We start from the raw sequence: 23,854 nt of genomic DNA, 5'->3' as shown, positions 1-23,854 counted from the left end.
TTTTAATGGTTCTGGATGTGGTTTTTAATGGTTCTGGATGTGGTTTTTAACGGTCCTGGATGTGGTTTTTAATGGTTCTGGATGTGTTTTTTAATGGTTCTGGATGTGGTTTTTAATTGTTCTGGATGTGGTTTTTAACGGTCCTGGATGTGGTTTTTAATGGTTCTGGATGTGGTTTTTAACGGTCCTGGATGTGGTTTTTAATGGTTCTGGATGTGGTTTTTAACAGTCCTGGATGTGGTTTTTAACAGTTCTGGATGTGGTTGGCAATGGTTCTGGATGTGGTTTTTAACGGTCCTGGATGTGGTTTTTAACGGTCCTGGATGTGGTTTTTAACGGTCCTGGATGTGTTTTTTAACGGTTCTGGATGTGTTTTTTAATGGTTCTGGATGTGGTTTTTAACGGTTCTGGATGTGGTTTTTAATGGTTCTGGATGTGGTTTGCAATGGTTCTGGATGTGGTTTTTAACGGCCCTGGATGTGGTTTTTAACAGCCCTGGATGTGGTTTTTAACGGTCCTGGATGTGGTTTTTAACGGTCCTGGATGTGGTTTTTAACGGTCCTGGATGTGGTTTTTAACGGTCCTGGATGTGGTTTTTAACGGTCCTGGATGTGGTTTTTAATGGTTCTGGATGTGGTTTTTAATGGTTCTGGATGTGTTTTTTAATGGTTCTGGATGTGGTTTTTAACGGTCCTGGATGTGGTTTTTAATGGTTCTGGATGTGGTTTTTAATGGTTCTGGATGTGGTTTTTAATGGTTCTGGATGTGGTTTGCAATGGTTCTGGATGTGGTTTTTAACGGTCCTGGATGTGGTTTTTAATGGTTCTGGATGTGGTTTTTAACAGTTCTGGATGTGGTTTTTAACGGTCCTGGATGTGGTTTTTAATGGTTCTGGATGTGGTTTTTAACGGTCCTGGATGTGGTTTTTAATGGTTCTGGATGTGGTTTTTAACAGTTCTGGATGTGGCTTGCAATGGTTCTGGATGTGGTTTTTAACGGCCCTGGATGTGGTTTTTAACGGCCCTGGATGTGTTTTTTAACGGTCCTGGATGTGGTTTTTAATGGTTCTGGATGTGTTTTTTAATGGTCCTGGATGTGGTTTTTAACGGTCCTGGATGTGGTTTTTAACAGCCCTGGATGTGGTTTGCAATGGCTCTGGATGTGGTTTTTAACGGTCCTGGATGTGGTTTTTAACGGTTCTGGATGTGGTTTTTAAAGGTTCTGGATGTGGTTTTTAATTGTTCTGGATGTGGTTTTTCAACGGTTCTGGTATGTGATTTTTAAAGGTCCTGGGTGTGGATTTTTAACGGTTCTGGTATGTGGTATTTAAAAGTTGTGGTATGTGGTATTTAAAGGTTCTGGATGTGGTTTTAATTGTTCTGGATGTGGTATTTTCAGTTCTGGATTTGGTTTTTACCGGTTCTGGTCTGTGGTTTCATTTCTCATGGCCTTTTTCTTCAGGGGAGACAGAAACTCATTTCCTGTCAGTTCTCTTCCATTGACTGTTCTGATACACTGGATTTTACCATGTGGTGCAACATCATAAATGAACTTGTCTGTTCCTTTAACAGTAGTTCTAATCACTTTTAGTGAAAGCATCTCATGAAAAGTCATCTATAAACTCATGCATTTCTAAATCCATTGCTTTTACAGGCCTGGCAATCAGTCGGTACTGGTTCCACTGCTTTAGTTGTCTTTTTACCAGAATCTGTTTCTACCTTGAGCAAATGGACCTTTAATGCTTTACATGTCAGGTTTGGCTTCTCACTTTATTCATTTTCATTCCTTCTGTAACACTTTCTAACTTCAGGACATCGTCATCGTGACTTCAGATTTACTGCCATGTTTGAACAAACATTACGTTCATCATCTTCATCTGTAATGCTCTTCAGGAAAAGTAGACTTTCTTCAAAATGAATGAAGGTTTTTTGTGACTGACTTTGTTCTGACCTTAATCAAATATGGCCAATGGGCTGTTGCAGTTTTGATGTCCTGTAGAAATGCTGGGATGTACAGTGGATTCTCCAGCGGGACGTCTACTGGTCCGTCTTTGTGGTCTCTCAGATGGATTTTCACAGTACGTCTCTTTTGAGCAATGCCCGTGGTTTTTACACCATCAACCAGCTCCAAGGTGTGGCTCTATGGTTGGAATCTTGGGTCTAAATCTTTAAACTTGCCGGGGTCAGCAATGCTGTTTCTTGTTCCTCCAGAGTCGACCATGAGGCCTGTCTTCTTTACTCCACTGATGTAGGCGTCGTCCAGCTGGTCCAACATGAATCCTGTTCATCTACCGCTTTCTTGACTTTGCAGGTTGGAGGCTCTTGCGTAAACTGCACCACGGTCTCTGTCCTCTACTGAGGTCTGAGGGTCTCTCTGGGCTTTGTGGTCTGTGTGTGTGTGTGTGTGTGTGTGTGTGTGTGTGTGTGTGGGTGTGTGTGTGTGTGTGTGTGTGTGCGCTGCACAGATTTTACTGACACAATAGGGGGTTATGCAGCTTTGGACACGAGGCGCATATTTCTATAAACCACTTGTGTATTCTTGGCTAAACTTTATTGACATTTTATTTGTGTGCATTTGATTTAGGAACGGGGGGAGGAGAGGGTCTGTAGAGACAGAGGACAAAGATACAAGACAGGAAAAAAGGGGGCAACGTGGTTGGAGGATGTTTAAAGAAAAACGGGAGGGGTGGGATTACAAACAGAAAAGGGGATTGACGTTCATACTTGTACTTTTAGATGTTAATGTCGACCTGAAACGGAAACATGCCGTCTGGACTTCCGCTTCTTTCTTGAATCGTCTCAGCGCTCACCGGCGCGTCTGCTCCGTCCCTCCTCCAGGGGGAGCAGGGGAGGGAGGGGTGAGGAGCTGACGCCCCCCCGTCCTCTGACGAGGAAGCGCGCGCTCATCCTCGTTCCGTCCGCCTCTCCCAGGACCTCTCCGGTTCCGTGCAGACGCGGCTCGGACAGATGTGAGCGCAGAACCGGACCCCGCCATGGAGGAGCGCCGCTCCCCGGAGCGCCACCGGATGGAAGCGTGGCTGGACGACCACCGGGACTTTTCGCATTCCTACTTTGTGCGCAAGGCATCAAGGTAAAGGCGGGACAATGGAGGGGAGGAGCGCTGCGGCCCCTCGCGTTAGTGTGGCTCTGAGGCGCGGGTCCCCGTGACCCCGCTCAGGTGTTCACCTGGCCTCACCTGTCGCGCAGCAGCTGCAGCTGCAGAGGCAGAACTTTAGTCATTGAGTTACTGCTGTCAGGAAGCGTTTCTGTTCACAGTTTACTGTTGGATGAATGATAATTCCACACAGAAATGTTTAAGGCTCCTCTCCTTCTTCACACTGATTGATTGACAGCTGGTGCTTCACTCATCTTGAGAGAAAAAAGAAATGTTTTTTCCCCAAAATGCTTTTTGTTGAAGCATTTATGCTGCCTCTGTCTTCAGTTTATTGTTAGGATTATTTTTTACAGAAACTAACTCAAGCAGATGGAACATCAGGAATTCAGGCAAACTCAAACAGCAGCGGATGCACCAGAGCAGGAAGGACTGAAACATTACACCCAGATTAGAACTTGGACCGTTTTCACAAAAAGACCTTAAAATAATCCAGACAAATGGAATGAGATGCAGGCCACGCCTCCAGAAACCAACCCATCTAAAACACAGAAGTATTCAACCGTTCAAACAAACATGTTTCAAGCTATTGAAGTAAAAGCAATCTGTGAAAAAACAGTCTTGACAGGAAAGAGACAATATGTCCTTAAATTAATGGCAGAAATATTTCCTAAAAAACCAAAGAATCAATTCCTGAGTTTTTGTCCATTTCGGAGAAGTTCTAAGCTTTTATTCATTTCAACCTCATGCAGAATTCTCCAGCTTCAGGGCTTTTCTGTAAACATATGAGGTTCTCCCGGTGCTGATTCCAGTCGTGCCGTGATAAAATAAGGACTATTTGGGGGACATCAGACATGATGGAGTGCAGAGGCGTTTTTTTGGCCACACCCACTGTAGATGCATCGGTGTCGCCCTGTGGGGACAGCAGCAGTCAGAGGACAACAGCTCACTTTGAGCCAGCATGCTGAGGCTTGTCTTCCAGTCCGGACCGTCCTTTGTGGGCCTCTGACGTCCCCCCAGAAGACTTTTGGTGCAAAGCTTAGGGTGAGAGGCATGAGCGATGGAGGGTCTGAGCGGACGCCAAGTCTGGTCTGATTCTTTACAGTCACATCCAGACACACGAGGTTTTCTCCAGGAAAACTCCATGTGAGTCACATGATCACTGTTATGTGCTGGGGGGGGGGCACACAAACACCAACACCTCAGGTCAAAACCGCCTTCGAAAGGACAGGACCAACTACATTTGTCTTGGGTTACGTGTGTCCATTTGCTGCCCGTTTTATTCATGTTCAGATGTTAGGAGCACAGCAGCAGCAGAACGCTGAACGCTGCTGCAGGGAGTTCAGAGACGTCCGCTCAAGGGTTTGCTGAGATTAAAGATTAACCCCCTCCAGGAGGGAGCTGCCTGTCACTTACTGTCTTAATTGTGCTCTCGCCGCTGCTCCTCGTGACTTTTGCAGGTCTAACGGCTCATTAGTTCTCTGGTGGAGAGCTGAATGTTTCTGGGGGAACCGTTACAACAGATTCACAACTTCATTCCTGAGTGGTGTCCTCACATACTGTTTGTTCTTTTTCCTCAGCCAATCCTGCTTCATATTTTAGTTTAGCTAAAAAAGCTGCCGTTGCATTTGGTTTCTGAAGTCTGACTTTGCTGAAGACTGTTCTGTTGCTCCTCTTTTCAGGGAATTTGCTGTATCTACTGTGAAACTTGTGTTTGGTTAAATTTAACCTACTTGGGAAAAGTCCTGTAATGCCCTCAGCAGACGGCGTTAGCTTGTGTTTTGGCCCAAACGTCCTCTAGGCCGTACCTGGACAGAGCTTTGGGCAGTTCTTAGAAGGAAACTTTGGATTTCTGAGAGGTGAGTCAGGCTTGCGGCCTCACCCTCTGTACTTCTAGGAAGAGCTGTAAAGGCTTTTTCAATCTGTAAACCGTTTCCAGCAATTGCCCCAATAACCACCCAGGGCTGATATACAGTCAACAAACAAACGCTGTCTCTCCTTCATTTCCAGGCTTTGACTTATCACAACAGAAAGTGAGTTTTTGATGGAAAGCAGCTGGACTTCATGTTTCAAATGAGAACTATGAGCACTGACAGCATCCCGATGCCTGTTTAGCTTTTGGCATGTTTTTTTAGACACGTCTCTCCTCAAATTGTTTACATGTTTTAGCTTTTTCTGTCTTCACTTACCAAACAGGTCAATGTGTGCTGAAACAATGACAATTACAAAAAGTAGAACAGGTCTGTTTTTATCAGAAGGCTGCAGGAGGCCGTCCTCTCTGTCTTTGGACTTGAGAACATGCGTCTTATCCCTGATGCACATCCATGAGCTGCAGTCTGGCAGCAGATCAGAGGCAGAGCGAGGAGCGCCACGCCGCAGCACGCCCTCCACATCATGCCTGAGAACCTCCCTCTACGTTGATCCAGACTTACTGCTTCATTTTTGTCTTTTTAGACCCAAATTGAGCCAGAATCCTAAAGTCCAGTCCAGCAGGTGTCGTTTGACTCTTTTCACTGATAGAATGTCTGTCCTCTCTTCCTTTTTCTTCCAGCTGTGTGTCATCACCGTGACGTCTTCCTTTGTGTTTCCTCAGGGAAATGGTGAACGCCTGGTTCGCTGAACGTGTCCACACCATCCAGTCCTCCACGTCCAAAGACGGTTCCTCACAGCAGCAGGCTCAGCCGTCCTCCACAGACTTCAGCCATTCTTCTGCCTCCGCCGTCCTCCCCCCGACTCTTAGCCTCCTGGACAACCGCTGTCCCTCCCCAGCCTCGATTCCCAGCCCATGTCCCGGCACGCCCACTCGCAAAATCTCTGCTTCCGAGTTCGACCGGCCGCTTCGACCCATCGTGGTCAAAGACTCCGAGGGCGCCCTGACGTTCCTGAGTGACTCTGAGCGAGAGGCTCTTCCTGTCTTGGGCTCTGCGATGGGCGAGGGCGGGGTCACGGGGGGAGACCGTACGGGGGGTGATCGCTGCGCCCGGCTGCTGGAGCTGGTCAAGGACGTGTCCAGCCATCTGGATGTGCCCGCCCTCTGTCATAAGATCTTCCTGCACATCAATGAGCTGATTGCTGCAGATCGCTACTCGCTGTTTCTGGTAAGACGGAGTTCTTGTCACAGCTTCTAACTGTTACCATGACAACCGTCAGACAACAGCAGAAACCAAACTTTATGCTCATTTACAGCTGATGGATGAAAAACTTTTGTGTCTTATTGCATAGAGAAGTATTTTTCCACTTTTTCTGCAGAATTTTGTCTACTCTGTTCTTTGGAAAGACAGAAGACTTTTGCAAAGTGAAGATTCAATCCTGGCTGTGTCTCGGTCTAAAAACAAGTTTCAGTCAGCGTCCAGTTGGGGTAAATTTAGCCATGAAAGCTACCCCCCCCCCCACACACACACACATAGCACACAGAATGAGACATATGTCTCCACACACGGGTGAGGAAATTAACCTGCCTGACGTTCTCAAGCAAAAAGTGAGAATGCTGTAAAACACAAAGCATCCACTGCAAGCAGCCTGGTCTGAGATCAGCTACCTGTTGCAGTGCAGTCTTTGTTTTTAATTCCTTTTTTTTGAAGAAGCAGAAGCAAAACTGACCTTTTATCTAGTTTGATAAAAAAGGCAACAAGTAGAAAATGAAACATTTGAGTATTTGGTAATGCGGCATTAAGAGAAAACAGTGTTAACGTTGGTGAAGGTTCATTAGGAGGTACAGAGTCCAGATCAGAGGACTGCATGTAAAATACAATATGCTGAGTGGCTACCAGCCAGCAAACAAGTGCAACAAGATAAGGACCAACCCAGCAAGGCTGAGACTGAGCCTGTGGGTTTACGCTTAGGCTTAGGCTTAGGGTTAGGTTTAGGCTGAGACTGAGGCTGGAAGATGGTCAGCTTTCCTGACTCTTTACAGAACTTCTTCACAGTAAGTTAAACTACAGAATGTTGGCTGAATACAGCTTTTAAAATACACAGTAGAAAGGAAAAACAAACAAACAATATTTCTAACTTTTTGCTTTACAGGTTTGAAACAAGTGTGAATGCGTTGCTACACATTTTAGCTATTCATTTAAATGAATGAATGAATTTTAGCCATTTGTCATTTTTAATTTTTACAGTTAAATGTTCAAACTCCTTTTTTTTCTTTGCTTTTGGGCTTCCTCACATCAGATGGCGACGTTTCCTTTATAAGCACCTACAACATTTAGTGTTGCATGTTCATGATGAGAAGCCAAGCTACAGTCCCGACAATGAAAGCTTGAATAACTGGAAGTCATTTAGCGAAGAAGCTTTAAAAATAACAGGTGGTGGTTGTAGGACAACCCACTGATTCGGTTCATGAATGTCATTTTTTCATTTAAATGTACTCTGTTAATATTGTTGACAACTAGCAACAACGTTAAAAATCACTAAATTGTAATGAATTAAGGAGGAAAACCCAAAACAGTCCGAACACAGGAGGAGGTTCTGCAGGATCTTTAATAATAAAAGATCCCGTAAACTGTGATCTGATTTACTAGATCACAACATTTTTATTATCCGGAGCCACTTATCGCTGTGTTATATTTAAAAAAACTGAATACTCATAGATTTAGACACAATTTTACTAAAAGGAGTTTTGAAGTTGATTTTTAGAGATGTAAAAACCCAACAGCACCAGTCAAAGTAATTGTGGAGCCTTGGTCACTTTGAAGGCTACATTTGTAACCTCAGAAGTGAAGTCATGAATATCGCTCAACTGGAAGTTTGAACAAACTTTAAAAAATGACTGATATGGCTGCATATGAGTGAATGACGTGTGTGGAGTCTTCTCCACTTCCTTCTGCTGTGTCAACAAAAAAATTAAAACAATTTTCTGGTCCTTTAAGATAAGATAAGATAAGATAAGATAAGATAAGATAAGATAGGACTTTTTTGATCCCCGGAGGGAAATTAGGTTGTCACAGCAGCCAAAAACAAGAAAAAAGCAGTTGGAAAAGTACGAAAAACACAGTAGCAATGAGTAAGAATAAAAATAATAATAATACAAGGTGGAAGTAAAAGTACAGGTCATAAATAACGGATTAAATGAGGCAATAAATAGCAGCAGCGGTTTTCTACAGTCCTAGACCGTGTTGTTGAATAGTCTGACTGCTGTTGGGATGAAGGACCTCCGGGAACGTTCTTTTTTGCACTGGGGGTGCAGCAGTCTCTGGCTGAACGAGCTCCTCATAGTCCTCACCGTCGCATACAGGGGGTGGGAGGGGTTGTTCCGGATGCTGGACAGCTTGGTCAGCATCCTCCTCTCACCTACAGAGTCCACTGAGTCCAGGGGACAGCCCAGGACAGAGCAGGCTCTCTTCACCAGCTTGTCCAGTTTCTTTTTGTCCCTTTCACTAATGCCTCCACACCAGCAGACCACAGCATAGAAAGTTGCTGATGCAACGACGGTCTCATAGAAGGTCTTGAGTAGTGGCCTGCACACACCAAAGGACCTCAGTCTCCTCAGGAGGTGGAGGCGACTCTGGCCCTTCTTGTGCAGGACCTTTGTGTTGTCTGACCAGTGCAGTTTGTTGTTGATGTGAACACCCAGGTACTTTCTGACAATGTCCAGGTTTATCCCAAACTCCCTCATTTACAGACTCGGCAAGATATGAGAAGGTTTAGTTGAAGCAGCAGTCAGTCCCATATACACAGTGTTTTGTGTGTGTGTTCAAAGGTGGGGGAGGACAGCTCCAACAGGAAGTTCCTGGTCAGTCGCTTGTTTGATGTGGCGGAGGGTTCCACGCTGGAGGAATCGTCCAGTAGCTCCATCCGGCTGGAATGGAACAAAGGCATTGTGGGTCATGTCGCTGCAACGGGCCAACCGCTCAACATTAAGAATGCCTACAAGGTGAGGTTTTATGCAGTCATTGGTGTGCACGTGTGTGCATGCTCGTGCTTGCATGCGTGTGCGTGTGTGGGTGTGTGTGGATGCTCGTGCGTGTGTGGGCGAAAAATATGACTTTGAAAAAACTACCTGAATTTTAATGTCTTCCATTGTAATAAAATGGTCAAATTCCGTTTATTTAATGATCACAATGTTAAGCGCTTCAACTGTATCTCATATATAAGTTGCATTTACCAAAGCAAATTCATAGTGCTTTTATTTTGGTAAGTTAAAATATAGAAAGGGAACAGTCACTGTCTGATTTCCACAACAAAATATTTTTCAGTGTAAGAAAAAACAAAGAATGAATGTTCCTTAACCAATACGTTTCTATTGGGGAAATAGAATGCTGTTTATTTTCAGCATTAATGTAGCTTTTCTAGTGCTTTTAAACGGTTATGGGGCCTGAATGGTGCTTCAAAAATAAAGGGTGGGGGGGACTGATTCTTTCCAGAAACAATAAAGTGAGATGATGCAGGACAGAATGAAGGAAAGTTGCTTTAATGTGACAAAGGCTTTGTTTAATACATATCAGTCTGCTCTACAGCTTTGCAGCCACGCCTTCTCTTAGGCCGCATTTCCACTGCAGGGTTCAAGTGACCCAATTCTGATTTTTTCCTCTCATGTGGCACAGGTCGGATATGACCGGTGAACGTGTAAGCAGGACAAAAGCGCATGGATTCTGATTTTCTCAGATCGGATACAGGCCTCATTCATATGTGGAAATAAATCGGATATGAATCGGATACATGCATTTGCGTGTGCCATGTAAGCAGACAAATCGGATATTCCCCAGTAAATGCGAGTCGTACGTCAGTGACGTCAACTCAGGACACCACCAACTGAGATCACATGACTTATTAAGGTGCTTTTGTGCTGATTTTGCTGTCAGCGTGTTACCTGTCAGCCTCAGGCTTCAGACCGTAGTCGGAAACCGCTGTTATGTCCGGTCCAGACGCAAACGGTAACTAATGAAGCGGGACACCGTTGCTCTGGACCAGGCTAGAAGCCGTTTATTTCTTTGGGGGGCGTGTATGATGTGGACCGTGTGTGTGTGCGCGCGCGTGTGTAACTTAAGGAGAGGAGAGCACGTGTGAGCGCGGAGCGGGGGAGTGTCGGAGAACCGTAAATTAAAAAGAAGGTGTCTCCCCCAAAAGTTTTGGAGTCTTTCTTAACCCACTCTGGAGGCTGAGGGTTCAGAACGGGAAAGAGAACCCCGAGGAAATCTCCCGTGCGTTTCTGACCACGGTCGGAAAAGAGAAGTCATCGCGCAGGAAAGGTTCAACACTTGGATCAAACTGTTAGTACAGCACATCTGCAAACACTTCCTCATTCAAAACTCAGAGAGAGCACATAAGACGGCCGAGCAGCCCTCATTTTTACTCCCCCATGCATCCCCTCAGGAGCGCCCAAGGCCACGCCTCCTTCCGTCGCCGCCTTGCCTCCATAACAACCGCAATCACAAAAGTCCGAAAGAGGTCTGCGGAAGGCGGAAATGCTGCTACATAGTCTTCAGAATGTCTACGTTTGATAGTTTCAGCATTGTATAGTGTAAATGCAAAAATCAGATACAGGTCACTTTTAAAAGATGATGTAAGCGGGTCGTCAAAAAAATCGGATATAGTCAGAAAATCGGATATGAGGATCAAGACCTGCAGTGGAAATGCGGCCTCACAGTAAACTAACGCTCCTCGCCACAATGTCGGCCTTCTTTCAGAGCGTTGTACACATCCCTGTGATCCATCAGGTCACTGAACTAGAAACTATTGCTGGGAGGTTCTGCAGAACTTTAGCCCGCTTTGCCGATAGCATTTTAGCCGACGCTAAGCGCATTAGCCTATCCGCTGCCGTGCTTCACTCCTATTTATCTGAGCCGCTAAAAAGCACCACAATCCTCGTTTTTATGTTACTGGCAGCAACATGGCTCAGAGTTTCTGTTTGGTATCCATTTCAAGGAAAAACAAAGTATTTCAAGTCTCATAACAACAGAACAAGCTGCCTCTGGCTGCAGTCTTCCTGTTGTCTTGTGCAGAGTAGAACTGCTCTAAGAGGCTCCATGTTCTCTGCTGCTAACTAGTGGTCGCAGGGTGAAGTGGACAACAAGAGACAGACGCTGAAGGACGCTCAGAAATAATTAAATAAATATCATCCTGACAGCATTTGGAATCGATACAAGTATCGCCAAATGAACTATCGCAATATTTTGCCAAATCGATTTTTTCTTACACCCCTAGTTGTTATTAACAGAATATAGATTTAGACCTCAGACTACTGGATCAGAACCAGAGGAAGGAAAGCATCCACACACACATACTTTTGCTGCTGCTGAGGACATTTGACACCCTGACGGATTCCACGGACCCCCCTACAGAGAGATCAATCCTGATTTAGAACAGGGCCTGTTAGCAGAGTTTAATTCATAGCTTTGGTGATTTTGGAAGCACACCTGAGCCACAGTCCTAACAACTGTATGCAGGGTAAGAAGGTGCAGAGGTTTTTTTATTTTTATTTAACCTTTATTTACCCAGGAATAGTCCCATTGAGATTAAGAATCTTTATTTCAAGGGAGTCCTGGCTAGGAGATAACAATAAATGACATTTACAATAAAAATGTCAACATTTAAAACATAAAATAAATAAAAATGAGGGCTTATGTAAAACAGGTACAGTTAAAAGTGACTTTCTATTCCAATCTCAGCCTGGATTTAAAAATATTTCGAGGAACTAGTTCTTTTAATTTCCAGCTCTTTTGTAGAGTGTTCCGTGTGGAGGGGGCAGAAAAGACAAAAGCCTTTTTTCCCAGGTCTGTACTGGCAAATGGAACAGCGAGCAACAGACGGTCATTGGAACACAGTCCATGTGATTCTACAGTCCTCAGCTTGATCAGCTGCAAATGTAGGAAGGTAAAAGTCCAAGAAGAGATTTGTAAATTAAAATGCACCGGTGTGTGACTCTCCGGGTGGACAGAGACGACCGTCCCACTCCAGAGTACAGTTCACAATGATGAGGTGAGGCCTCACAGTTTGTCACAAACCTCAAAGCGGCGTGATACTCAGAATCCATCTGACATTGAGCTGTAGCATTCATATATAAAAGGTCTCAATAATCTAAAATGGATAAAAAAGTTGCTGTGATAAGTCGCTTTTTAATCCCAAATGAAAAACAACACTTGTTTGGGAATAAAAAACCCAGTTTCAATTTCAGTTTCCTAACAAGATTCTCAATGTGGGGCTTGAATGACAGTGCATCATCAATCAAGATTCCCAGATATTTGTACACAGGAACCACCTCAATTTCATTTCCCTCCAGAGTGGAGACTGTAAGGAAACCCTGTGGTGTTTTTCTGGAATTTGAAAACAGCAATAATTTGTTTTTGTCTGTATTAACCATTAATTTTAAGATAAGATAAGATAGGACTTTATTGATCCCCAGGGGGAAATTAGGTTGTCACAGCAGCCAAAAACAAGAGAAAATAGCAGGTGGAAAGTACGAAAAACAAAGTAGCAATGAGTAAGAATAAAAATAATACAAGGTGGAAGTAAAAGTACAGTATAAATAACGGATTAAATGAGGCAATAAATAGCAGCAGCGGTTTTCAACAGTCCTAGACAGTGTTGTTGAATAGTCTGACTGCTGTTGGGATGATTTTTTGCACTGGGGGTGCAGCAGTCTCTGGCTGAACGAGCTCCTCATAGTCCTCACCGTCGCATACAGGGGGTGGGAGGGGTTGTTCCGGATGCTGGACAGCTTGGTCAGCATCCTCCTCTCACCTACAGAGTCCACTGAGTCCAGGGGACAGCCCAGGACAGGGCTAGCTCTCTTCACCAGCTTGTCCAGTTTCTTTTTGTCCCTTTCACTAATGCCTCCACACCAGCAGACCACAGCATAGAAAGTTGCTGATGCAACATTTTAGCTGGAGAAATGTGTGCTGTGGCCCTGCGACAGACTGGGGAACTGTCCAGGGTGTACCTTGCCTTGCCCACAAGTGGCCTGGATAGGCTCCGGCAGCCTCGTGACCCTGAAAGGGATAAAACGGCAGAAGATGAACGAATGAATGAAATTTGTGCAGTACCCTGTCAAAAGCTTTTTGCAGAGATTTAACAGCAGTGGCAGGGGATGGGTCAAAGCAATAAATAATTGTGTCATCGCATAAAAATGCATATTTGCATCAGACACATTTTGACTTATATTATTGATATACATGACAAATAGGAGGGGTCCTAATACAGAACCCTGTGGGACCCCCTTGTGTACATTTAAAATGCAGAGCACAAGCCATCATGTCTAACACATTGGGTTCTGTTACTCAAGTAATTTGTGAGCCAGGAGACTACATGATTTGAAAGGCCAAAACTGATAAACCTTTGTTTTAACACGATGTGGTCCACAGTGTCAAATTCCTTGGACAAATCAATAAAGAGTACAGCACAGTACTGCTTTTTGTAAAGAGCAACAAGAATGTCATCTATCACTTTTGTAGCAGCAGTAATGGTACTGTGCTTTTTCCTGAGGCCTCACTGCCACACTGCTAATTTGAGTACAAAAGCTCTGTAACCCTTGTGTTATCCTAGCCACTTTAACATTAGGAGTTGGGTCATCTAGACCCACTAAACAGTGCTCTGAACCTTTTTCTTCAATGATTTGTGATTTTCACTGGTGTCCATGGATTACATGAAATCTTTCCACCTTTATCCACCTTTGTCATGGTAGGGAGAACACCTCAATGGAAGGGGGGGTCATCTAAGATAGCACAAGGGTTAAGTGAGGAGTAACAAAAGCTGACTTCCAGATGGAAGGAATTTCTTGAATTTCAATTGACAGATTAAAAAGTATTGTAAAAGGCCTAGCAATAAAATCAGCAGCCATTTTTAAAAAGAAAGGCTCCATCAGATCTGGTCCGGGAGGTTTTCTGTGGTTCAATTCAATTCAATTTTATTTGTATAGCCCAAAATCACAACAACAGTCGTCTCGATGGGCTTCAAAGTAAAACATGAACTCAAAAGAATCACGAATACAAAGAGTTCAATAGGAAAATACTAAAATGAACTAACAAACTGACAATGCTATACTGGCATCCCTGCCCTTAGACCCCCCTTCGCGGTAAGGAAAAACTCCCAAAAAAACGGATTCCGGAAAAAACGAAAAAACCTCAGGGTTGCCCACATGAAGGAGGGATCCTCCCCCAGGACGGACAGGCGATTTACCAGAACTCTTAGAGAAGAATTAACTCATCTAACTCTCTTCTTCTTTCTCTTTCGGCTTTTCCCATCAGGGGTCGCCACAGCGAATCATCCTTTTCCACCTCACTCTATCATGGACATCTTCTACCCTAACATTAGCCAACTTCATGTCCTCTGTCAAGACATCCATGTATCTCCTCTTTGGCCGTCCTCTTGCCCTCCTGCCAGGCAGCTCCATCTCCAACATCCTTCTACCAATATATCCACTATCCCTCCTCTGAACATGTCCAAACCATCTCAGTCTGGCTTCTCTGACTTTGTCGCCAACACAGGCAACATGAGCCGTCCCTCTGATGTACTCGTTCCTTATCCTGTCTAACCTGGTCACTCCTAAGGAGAACCTCAACATCTTCATCTCTGCTACCTCCATCTCAGCCTCTTGTCTCTGTCTCACTGCTACCGTCTCTAACCCATAGAGCAGAGCTGGTCTCACCACTGTCTTGTACACCTTTCCTTTGAGTCTTGCTGACACTCTTCTGTCACACAACACTCCTGACACTTTCCTCCACCCGCTCCAACCTGCCTGCACTCGCCTCTTCACCTCTTTTCCACACTCCCCATCACACTGAACTGTTGACCCCAAGTACTTAAACTCCTGGACCTTCTTCACCTCAGCCCCCTGTAACCTAACGCTTCTACCTTGATCCCTCTCGCTCAGACACATGTATTCTGTCTTACTACGACTGACCTTCATGCCTCTTCTTTCCAGAGCAAACCTCCACCTCTCTAGCTGTTCCTCCACCTGCTCTCTACTCTCACTGCAAATTACAATGTCATCCGCAAACATCATTGTCCAGGGAGATTCCTGTCTTACCTCGTCTGTCAGCCTGTCCATCAGCATAGCAAACAAAAAAGGATTCAAAGCTGATCCTTGGTGTAGTCCCACCTCCACCTTGAACTCCTCTGTCTGACCTACAGCACATCTCACCACCGTCATACTTCTCTCATACATGTCCTGAACTACTCTGACATACTTCTCTGCCACTCCAGACGACCTCATACAGTACCACAGCTCCTCCCTCGGCACCCTGTCATACGCCTTCTCTAAATCTACGAACACACAATGCAGCTCCTTCTGACCTTCTCTGTACTTTTCCATCAACATTCTCAAAGCAAAAATGGCATCAGTGGTGCTCTTACGGGGCATGAAACCATACTGCTGCTCACAGATCTCCACCTTCTTCCTAAGCCTGGCTTCCACTACTCTTTCCCACAGCTTCATTGTGTGGCTCATCAACTTTATTCCTCTATAGTTGCTGCAGTTCTGCGTGTCACCCTTGTTCTTAAAGATCGGGACCAGAACGCTTCTCCTCCATTCCTCAGGCATCTTCTCACTCTGTAAAATCCTATTGAACAACCTCGTTAGAAATTCCACTGCTGTCTCTCCTAAGCACTTCCATACCTCCACAGGTACGTCATCAGGACCAACGGTCTTTCCGCTCTTCATCCTTTTCAGAGCCTTCCTAACCTCATCCTTTCCAATCTCTGCTACTTCCTGCTCCACAACAACCACATCTTCCTCCCTTCTTTCCCTGTCATTTTCCTCGTTCATCAGCTCCTCAAAATACTCCTTCCATCTTTTTTGTACACTCTCCTGGGTTGTTAGCACCTTTCCATCTCTGTCCTTAATCACCCTTATCTGTTGCATGTCCTTCCCATCTCTGTCTCTCTGTCTGGCTAGCCTGTACAAGTCCTTTTCTCCTTCCTTTGTGTCTAACCTGTCATAAAGCTCATCGTAAGCTTTCTGTTTGGCCTTTGCCACCTCTCTTTTCACTCTATGCTGCGCTTCCTTGTACTCCTGTCTACCTTCCTCAGTCCTTTCTACATCCCACTTCCTTTTAGCCAACCTCTTCCTCTGGACGCAGTCCTGTACTTCCTCATTCCACCACCAAGTGTCTTTACCGTCTTTCCCCTTTCCAGATGACACACCTAGCACCTTCCTACCTGTTTCCCTGATAATCTCTGCTGTAGTTTCCCAGTCATCTGGAAGTTCATCCTGACCACCCAGGACCTGCCTCAACTTCTGCCTAAATTCCTCACAAGTTTCTTCATTCTGTAGCTTCCACCACCTGGTCTTCTTTTCTGTTTTCCCTCTCTTCTTCTTCCTGACCTCCAGAGTCATCTTACACACCACCATGCGGTGCTGTCTGGCTACACTCTCTCCTACCACCACTTTGCAGTCATTAACCTCTCTCAAATGACCTCGTCTGCATAGGATGTAGTCCACCTGAGTACTCCTACCTCCACTTCTGTATGTCACTCTATGTTCCTCTCTCTTCTGGAAGTAAGTGTTGACTACAGCCATTTCCATCCTCTTCGCAAAGTCCACCACCATCTGTCCCTCCAGATTCCTTTCCTTCACACCAAACCTGCCCATCACCTCCTCATCACCTCTGTTGCCCTCACCAACATGTCCATTAAAGTCTGCTCCAATAACAACTCTCTCTCCTCTGGGGATACTCTCTATGACCTCATCCAACTCACTCCAGAATCTCTCCTTCACTTCTAACTCACAGCCAACCTGTGGCGCATACCCACTGACTACATTCACCATCACCCCTTCAATTTCTAACTTTAGGCTCATCATCCTGTCTGAGACTCTTTTCACCTCTAGAACACTGTTTACCAACTCCCCCTTCAGAATCACACCTACCCCGTTTCTCTTCCTATCAACACCATGATAGAACAGTTTGTATCCTCCTCCAATACTACGTGCCTTGCTGCCCTTCCACCTTGTCTCCTGCACACACAGTACATCTACCTTCCTTCTCTCCATCATGTCTGCCAGCTCTCTGCCTTTCCCTGTCATTGTGCCAACGTTAAGAGTCCCTATTCTCAAACCTATGTTCCTGCCTTTTCCCTTCTCTCTCTGGCCACGGACCCTTCTGCCTCCCCTCTTTCTTCGACCAACAGTAGTCAAATTTCCACCGACACCCTGTAGGTTAACAGCATCGGTGGCGGTCGTTGTTAACCCGGGCCTCGACCGATCCGGTATGTCTAAAGTGTTGTGGATGATTCGCATGGTTATTTTGGCAATTTTTACGCCGGATGCCCTTCCTGACGCAACCCTCTCTATTTATCCGGGCTTGGGACCGGCACAGAGGCAACTGGCTTGCAACCCCTGTGGCTAGAATTAACTCATCTAACTCTACAACTACATATATAAAAGTCCAGCAGACGAGCTTCATCCAGCCGTGGTTGTGGGGACAGTCAAAGGCGCGAGTCGAGCCGGAGACAGGAACCACAGCCAGGTGGAGGAGCAGGAGCAGAGACGAGGTACACGGTCAGGTACAGAGCAGAGACGAGCCAGAGATGAGCCAGAGGCAGGATCCACAGCCAGGTGTAGGAGCAGGAGCAAAGGCGAGGTAAACGGTCAGGAACTGGAGCACGGATGAGCCAACTGGAGTCTGGAAGCACTCCCACTCCCCAGGAGGGGGAAAGAGGGAAAGAGGGACAATACATGAATCACTGCACCAAACAGAGGCATGGAGAACTAAATGATGAATAATGATCAAGAATAGAGGAGAGGAAGAGTAGAAGTAGATGAGAAAAGAGGACAGAACCCCAGAGCACCATAGTTACCCCAGCTTCAACTTCTAGCAGCCTTTTAAAACAAAAAGTTATTGTTATTAAGTTTAATTTAAACACATTAACATTAAGTTAAATAATCTCTGAATACGAACTAGTCTGACAATAATCCAGTCCAAAGAGGAATGTTTTCAGTCTAACTTTGAATGTAGAAACTGAGTCGGCCTCTCTTCCATGAGCTGGGAGTTTATTCCATAAGACAGGGGCTTGGTGGCTAAACGCTCTACCTCCAACTGTACTTTTACTAATTCTAGGAACCACAAGCAGTCCTGCATTTAGTGAGTGAAGTGTTCTGATTGGATGGTAAGGGACTATGAGGTCCTTAATATAGGACGGGGCCATTCCATGTAAGGCCTTATAGGTTAACAGGAGGATCTTGAACTTGATTTTAGAATCAACTGGGATCCAGTGAAGTGAAACTAACACAGGAGTGATGTGATCTCTTCTGCTAGTTCCAGCTAACAATCTAGCTGCTGCGTTCTGAACAAGCTGGAGACTTCTTAAGGAACTCTTAGGACACGCTGCTAACAAGGAGTTACAGTAATCCAGCCTCCACGTAACAAATGCATGGATGAGTTTTTCAGCATCACTCTTAGAAAGTATATTTCTGATCTTAGCAATATTCCACAGGTGAAAAAAGGCAGTTCTACACGCCTGAGATATATGAGCCTTAAATGATAAATCCAGGTCAAATAAAACCCCAAGGTTTCTAACTATGGAATTGGGGGCTATACTTATGCCATCCAGGGAGACTATCTGAGCAGACAGAGCATCTCTGAGGTTTTTAGGATCTAGTATAATGACCTCAGTTTTTTCTGGGTTCAAGAGGAGGTCATTAATTGTCATCCAGGTCTTGATGTCTCTGATGCAGGCGTTCAGTTTCTCTATCTGGTCATTCTGGTCAGGCTTCATGGATAAATACAACTGCGTATCGTCGGCATAACAATGAAGATGAATGCTGTGTTTCCTGATTATGTTTCCTAGGGGTAGCATATAAATCATAAACAGGATGGGTCCTAAGACTGAGCCCTGTGGGACTCCATAGTTGACTCGAGTGCACTGAGAGGAATGTCCATTTACATTAACGAACTGATACCTATCGGACAGATAGGATTTAAACCACTGGAGAGCAGATCCTCTGATCCCTATGTCCTGCTCTAATCTATGGAGTAAAATACCGTGGTCGATAGTGTCAAAGGCAGCACTGAGGTCCAACAGGACCAGAATAGAAAGTAGTCCCTTTTCTGAGGCCAATAACAAGTCATTAGAGACTCTAACTAGTGCAGTTTCCGTACTGTGGTGGGGTCTAAACCCCGACTGAAAGTCTTCAAAGTGGCTGTTGTCCTGTAGGTGGCAGTAAAGCTGCTTAACTACAACTCTTTCTAGGATTTTAGAAATAAAGGGCAGGTTTGATATCGGTCTATAGTTGGCCAAGATGCTAGGATCCAAACTGGGCTTTTTCAGAAGAGGTTTAACAACTGCATATTTAAAAGACTGTGGCACGTAACCCGTTTCCAGAGAGGTATTTATCATTGTTAATATGGGATCATTAATTAGGGGAAAAGTTTCTTTAAAAAGTCTAGTGGGAATTGGGTCTAACAGACACGTTGAGGATTAGGAGGACGTAATAATTGATGTTATTTCCGCTTGATCCACAGCAGTGAAGCAGTCTAATGTTACAGAGGTTTCTATGGATGCCTCCACTTCTACCGCCTCAGCCTGTTCTGGGCTGATAGTAGGAATAACTTGATTTAACTTATGTCTAATATTTGAGATTTTACTATTGAAAAATGTAAGAAAATCATCAGAGCTGAGAGAAACAGGAACATGTGGTTCTACTGAGCTCTGACTGCGAGTTAATTTAGCAATAGTGCTAAAAAGAAATCTTGGATTGTTTCCATTCTCTGATATTAAGGTTGAATAGTACTGGCTTCTAGCTCTACGCAGGGCTTTTTTATAATTTAATAGGCTATGTTTCCAGATATCCAGAGACTGCTCTGAACCGGAGCAGCGCCATTCTCTTTCCAACTTACGGGTTTCTTGTTTAAGAGAACGAGTTTCAGCGTTAAACCACGGTGCTACTCGGTTTTGTCTGACGAACTTAGGTTTCAAGGGGGCAACAACATGGAGTGTACTCCTGAGGGCTTGTAAGGCATCATTAACAAAGTGGTCATTTATACTAGGACTGATACTATGGGAGCTGGACTCAGAGTATTTTCTCAGAATATCACTAAGTACTGGCTGAACTGTGTGTTTAAACTCAGACACAGAACGGTCAGTTAAGGTTCTTCTAAGCTGTTTCTTATTCACTGGGGCAGAAGGATGTTCCAGTGTAAACTGGAAGGTAATCAGAAAGTGATCAGAAATGATGGGGTTAAGAGGAAGGACACTCAGCTGGCTGATCTCTATCCCATGGGTTAGAACAAGGTCCAGGGTGTGCTTATGACAGTGAGTGGGTTCATTCACACTTTGGGTGAAACCAACATCATCTAATAAAGCTGCAAAAGCCTTTCCTAGACAGTCACTGGGGTCATCAACATGAATATTAAAATCCCCTAATGTTATAGTTTGATCAGACATAGATAGCGAAACCCCCACCTTTTTTGGGCCTGTCTGTACGATACACATTATATCCATTTACATTTATGTCATCATTTGTGATAGATTTAGTCAGCCACGTCTGTGATTGGTGTAAACCACATTTTAACCATCTCCATTTTGGGAGCCTAGCTGCGCATATTAAGATGAATAATTTTGAGCCCAGATGTCACCTTTAAATAAGTAGGTGTCTGAATACTTTGCACTTCAGGCCCTGGATTTGGCTGCACATTTCCAGATAAAAGTGAAAGTAGGATTATCATCAATCTTTGCTTTACATTACATTTCAAGACAGTATTATTATTTGTTGAAGCCAGGTCATACAAAGTAAGAACAATTTGGAGTTTAGGTAGCATTGTAGGTTTCTCTGCCCAAAAGTTTGGGTCCATGACCAGATGAGGCTGTGGTAGCCTGTACACAGCATTAGAACTGCCACTATAAAGAGTCAGAGACACACATCCCGCTGTTATGGCACTCACCCAGGGAGCATTGTTAGGCGTCAAGTCCCAGACTCCCAACAAACATATCAAAATAATGAAGAGGGCCATTTTGTCCTCTTGCAGTGCAGATTTGCAGTTTAGGCTGCAGCTGGAGGTAAGCAGCGCAGGCCGGGCTGGAGTTGGAGTTTTGCAGTGTAGGCCGGGCTGGAACTGCTTTAGTTGATGTTCCAAGGTTGTAGAAGGTTTAGTTCCCGCAGACGGAGCAAAAGTTAGCCAAGCAGTCAATGATGTAAGGTGCCACCTTGTTGTCTGCAGCTCTCCACCAATGGTACAATTAGCACTGCTTTAGTTGATGTTCCAAGGTTAATAATAATAATAATAATAATGCATTGGATTATCTGCGCTTTTCCAGACGGTCAAAGCGCTCACAGTGTGTCCATTATTCATTCACTCCTCATTCATACTTGTTGACGGTAACTACTGATGTAGCCACAGCTGCCCTGGGGCAGACTGACAGAGGCGTGGCTGCCAGTTTGCGCCTACGGCCCCTCTGACCATCACCAGGACATTCATGCACATGCACGGGTTGTAGAAGGTTTAGGTCCCGCAGACAGAGCAAAGGTTTAGCCAAGCTATTGACCCAGTTGAATGCAGAGCAGCAGGCCTCACACGAGGAGTGGGCACAAATGGAGGACGTCTATGTTAATAGATATGTTATTGTCAGAGGACAGGAAGTGTGTAGGTTCAGGTTCACTTATATGTGTGTTTTTTTTGGTTGGGGTTCATTTTGAGTGCTCCTTCCAAACTAGGGACAGTTGTGGTAGGTGGACCTCCTGTTTACTCCTATTATAAGGACACTTTTGGTCCTGGACAGTTCGTTGATTCCAGTTTGATCCTCTGTTTGGTAGGCGTGAACACTCACACGTGAACGCTCACACGTGAACGCTCACACGTGAACGCTCACACGGGCTGCTGACCAAACAAGCAGCAAATGGTGATCCAACACCCTATTCTGGTGGAATAAGTGCCTGTTCATTATGAGACAGAAAACGGCTTCTGGTTTGAAAAATGTTTTATTTTTTTGTTTTGGTTTAGAGGAATTCTGGTTCTTTGTGATAGTCAGAGAACTTGCTGGTTAACTTGGCGCCTTTTTTCTGACCCGGCCAGAGATCATTTTGGGCTGCCCCTAAGTGAGCAGCTGTTGGAATTGTGGGATTTTCCTGGTGTTTGGTGTCCTTCTGTGTTTTGTTCACTCGTGTGTAAAGCAGACCAATCCTATGAAGATGACAAATGATGAATGGTGAATACTTATGCAGCGCTTTACTTGGATCCTTAAAGGTCTTTACGGTCCCATTCACCCGTAAACACACTGATGGCGGCTCCGCTGCCAATCACTGCCGCCAACCCATAACCACAAGGAGCAATGTGGAGTTCAGTGTCTTGCTGAAGGATACTTCAACAGATAGGCAGGCAGGGCGGGAACCGAACCTGCGATCTTCCAGTCAGATGTTGACCGCTCTACCTTTGCTCCACGGCCACTCCAGTAATGTTTTTATAACCAAGTCTGCTGACTATTCTGGTATCAAGGCAACCAAAGAGAACCAGAAAGAGAACCAGAAAGCTCTCAGCTGAAAAGAGAAAACCTGCTGCTGCTGCAGGTCCAGCTAAGAGATTGGATCTTCTTGCAGCAGGTCACCACAAGCTGATAGATGATAAGACACTGACGTTTAAATCCAGTTTTGTCTGATAAGAGGAAGTAGCTGCATGGTGCGGCCTCAGTTTGTATTCATATTTTATCTTGTAGCTCCTTGCTGAAAAATGTGGGATAAAGAATAACTCAAGTGTCAACACAGCGTATTGTCTTGCTGAATCATGTCAATATGAAGAAACTTATAACAAATCTATCGTGCACGTTGCGTGGTTGTGTTATTTGACAAAAAACTCTGTTTTTAGTGAAAAGGTGGCTCAATCATTGTGATAAAATTGCAAAAGTGTTTCAAACTAGAGTTTTGTTACTATATCTATATTTCAGATCCATCCACCAACCCTTTTTATTTTAAAGAAGCAGCTCGTGAAACAACAAATTCAATAATTAGAGGAATTATTGAAGCTTTCAGCTGATGCTGCAGTTTGTAACGTGTCGTCCATAAACTACGCTAGCTGAAGAATGCTACATGTCTGGAACATTTCAGTGGTGTTGGTTACCATTTCTGTTCCATTCCAATGATCTGTAAACTTAGACCAGAGGTCGGCAACCTGAGGTTAGGGTTAGAGCCATTTGGATCAGTTTCCCACTGAGAGGAAAGCACAGGGAGCCGCAACACTGTCGTGATAGTTCATTTGGCAATACCTGTATTGATTCAAAATTCTGTAAGGATATTTATTTAAGTATTTATTTGCATTCTTTATGAGAGTGATGTTTCCTTTGATTTTTTGTCCATTTTCCACAACCTTGAATAGAATTTTCTGTCTGTCAAACACCAGAGTTCAGATGAGTGAGATGATGGAAACAAATTCACTTTGATGCAGACTCCATCTATTTATTTATTTATTTTATTTAAATCCAGTAAACCCAATAAATTATCTTAATTTTATAGATGACAACTATGTTTTATTAGGAAGCAGCTTTTAGTTTGTCTGGAATCATAAGTGGTGAGTCTAAGCCCCGCCCCCACCTCTCTACCTATCAAGTTATTTCCCCCACATGAAGGGGAAAGCATCAGATAGACAACTTTATTTATCCATGTGGGATGGAGGATCCAAATGGAGGAAACACCAGCAGGACTCCACTCATGGCTCAAAAACTCCATGAATTTGTCTCTTTTCTTTATTTGCATTTGGCTTTAGACAGAACCTTTTCCAGTGAGTCAATGAGTAGGTTTTAGAAACCAAGCAAGGTGAAAAATCTGTATACAAATAATGCTTATGAAAATATATTCTGTTTACAGTTAAATTACAAAAAACTATAA

General features: G+C 44.4%; 2 protein-coding genes across 8 annotated transcripts in view; one reads left to right on the top strand and one right to left on the bottom strand.

Moving 5' to 3' along the window:
* The window catches only part of pde5ab (phosphodiesterase 5A, cGMP-specific, b), a 172,615-nt gene that overhangs the window by 87,219 nt on the left and 61,542 nt on the right, over positions 1-23,854 (top strand). For 2 of the 7 annotated variants that reach the window (XM_078936478.1, XM_023965934.2), the window contains exons 1-3: positions 2,757-3,090; positions 5,705-6,209; positions 8,810-8,983. In XM_078936478.1, coding sequence (XP_078792604.1) covers positions 2,993-3,090; positions 5,705-6,209; positions 8,810-8,983 — 777 coding nt within the window. In that variant the 5' untranslated portion in view covers positions 2,757-2,992. Of the gene's footprint in view, positions 1-2,756; positions 3,091-4,136; positions 4,258-5,410; positions 5,605-5,704; positions 6,210-8,809; positions 8,984-23,854 lie in introns of those variants that run through there. The other 5 variants (XM_023965933.2, XM_023965932.2, XM_023965935.2 and 2 more) reach the window with 3 other exon arrangements.
* LOC144987262 (uncharacterized) overlaps positions 14,267-23,854 on the bottom strand; it is a 211,522-nt gene continuing 201,934 nt past the window's right edge. Inside the window, exon 2 of the mRNA XM_078936476.1 lies at positions 14,267-16,328. Within this exon, the coding sequence (XP_078792602.1) occupies positions 14,288-16,328 (2,041 nt within the window). The 3' untranslated portion in view covers positions 14,267-14,287. The remainder of the gene's footprint in view (positions 16,329-23,854) is intronic.

Source organism: Oryzias latipes, chromosome 18 (assembly GCF_053564925.1).
Source record: "Oryzias latipes strain Hd-rR chromosome 18, Olatipes_Hd-rR_3.1".
Taxonomy (NCBI): Eukaryota; Metazoa; Chordata; class Actinopteri; order Beloniformes; family Adrianichthyidae; genus Oryzias; species Oryzias latipes.
This window is presented reverse-complemented; position numbering and strand designations above follow the sequence as displayed.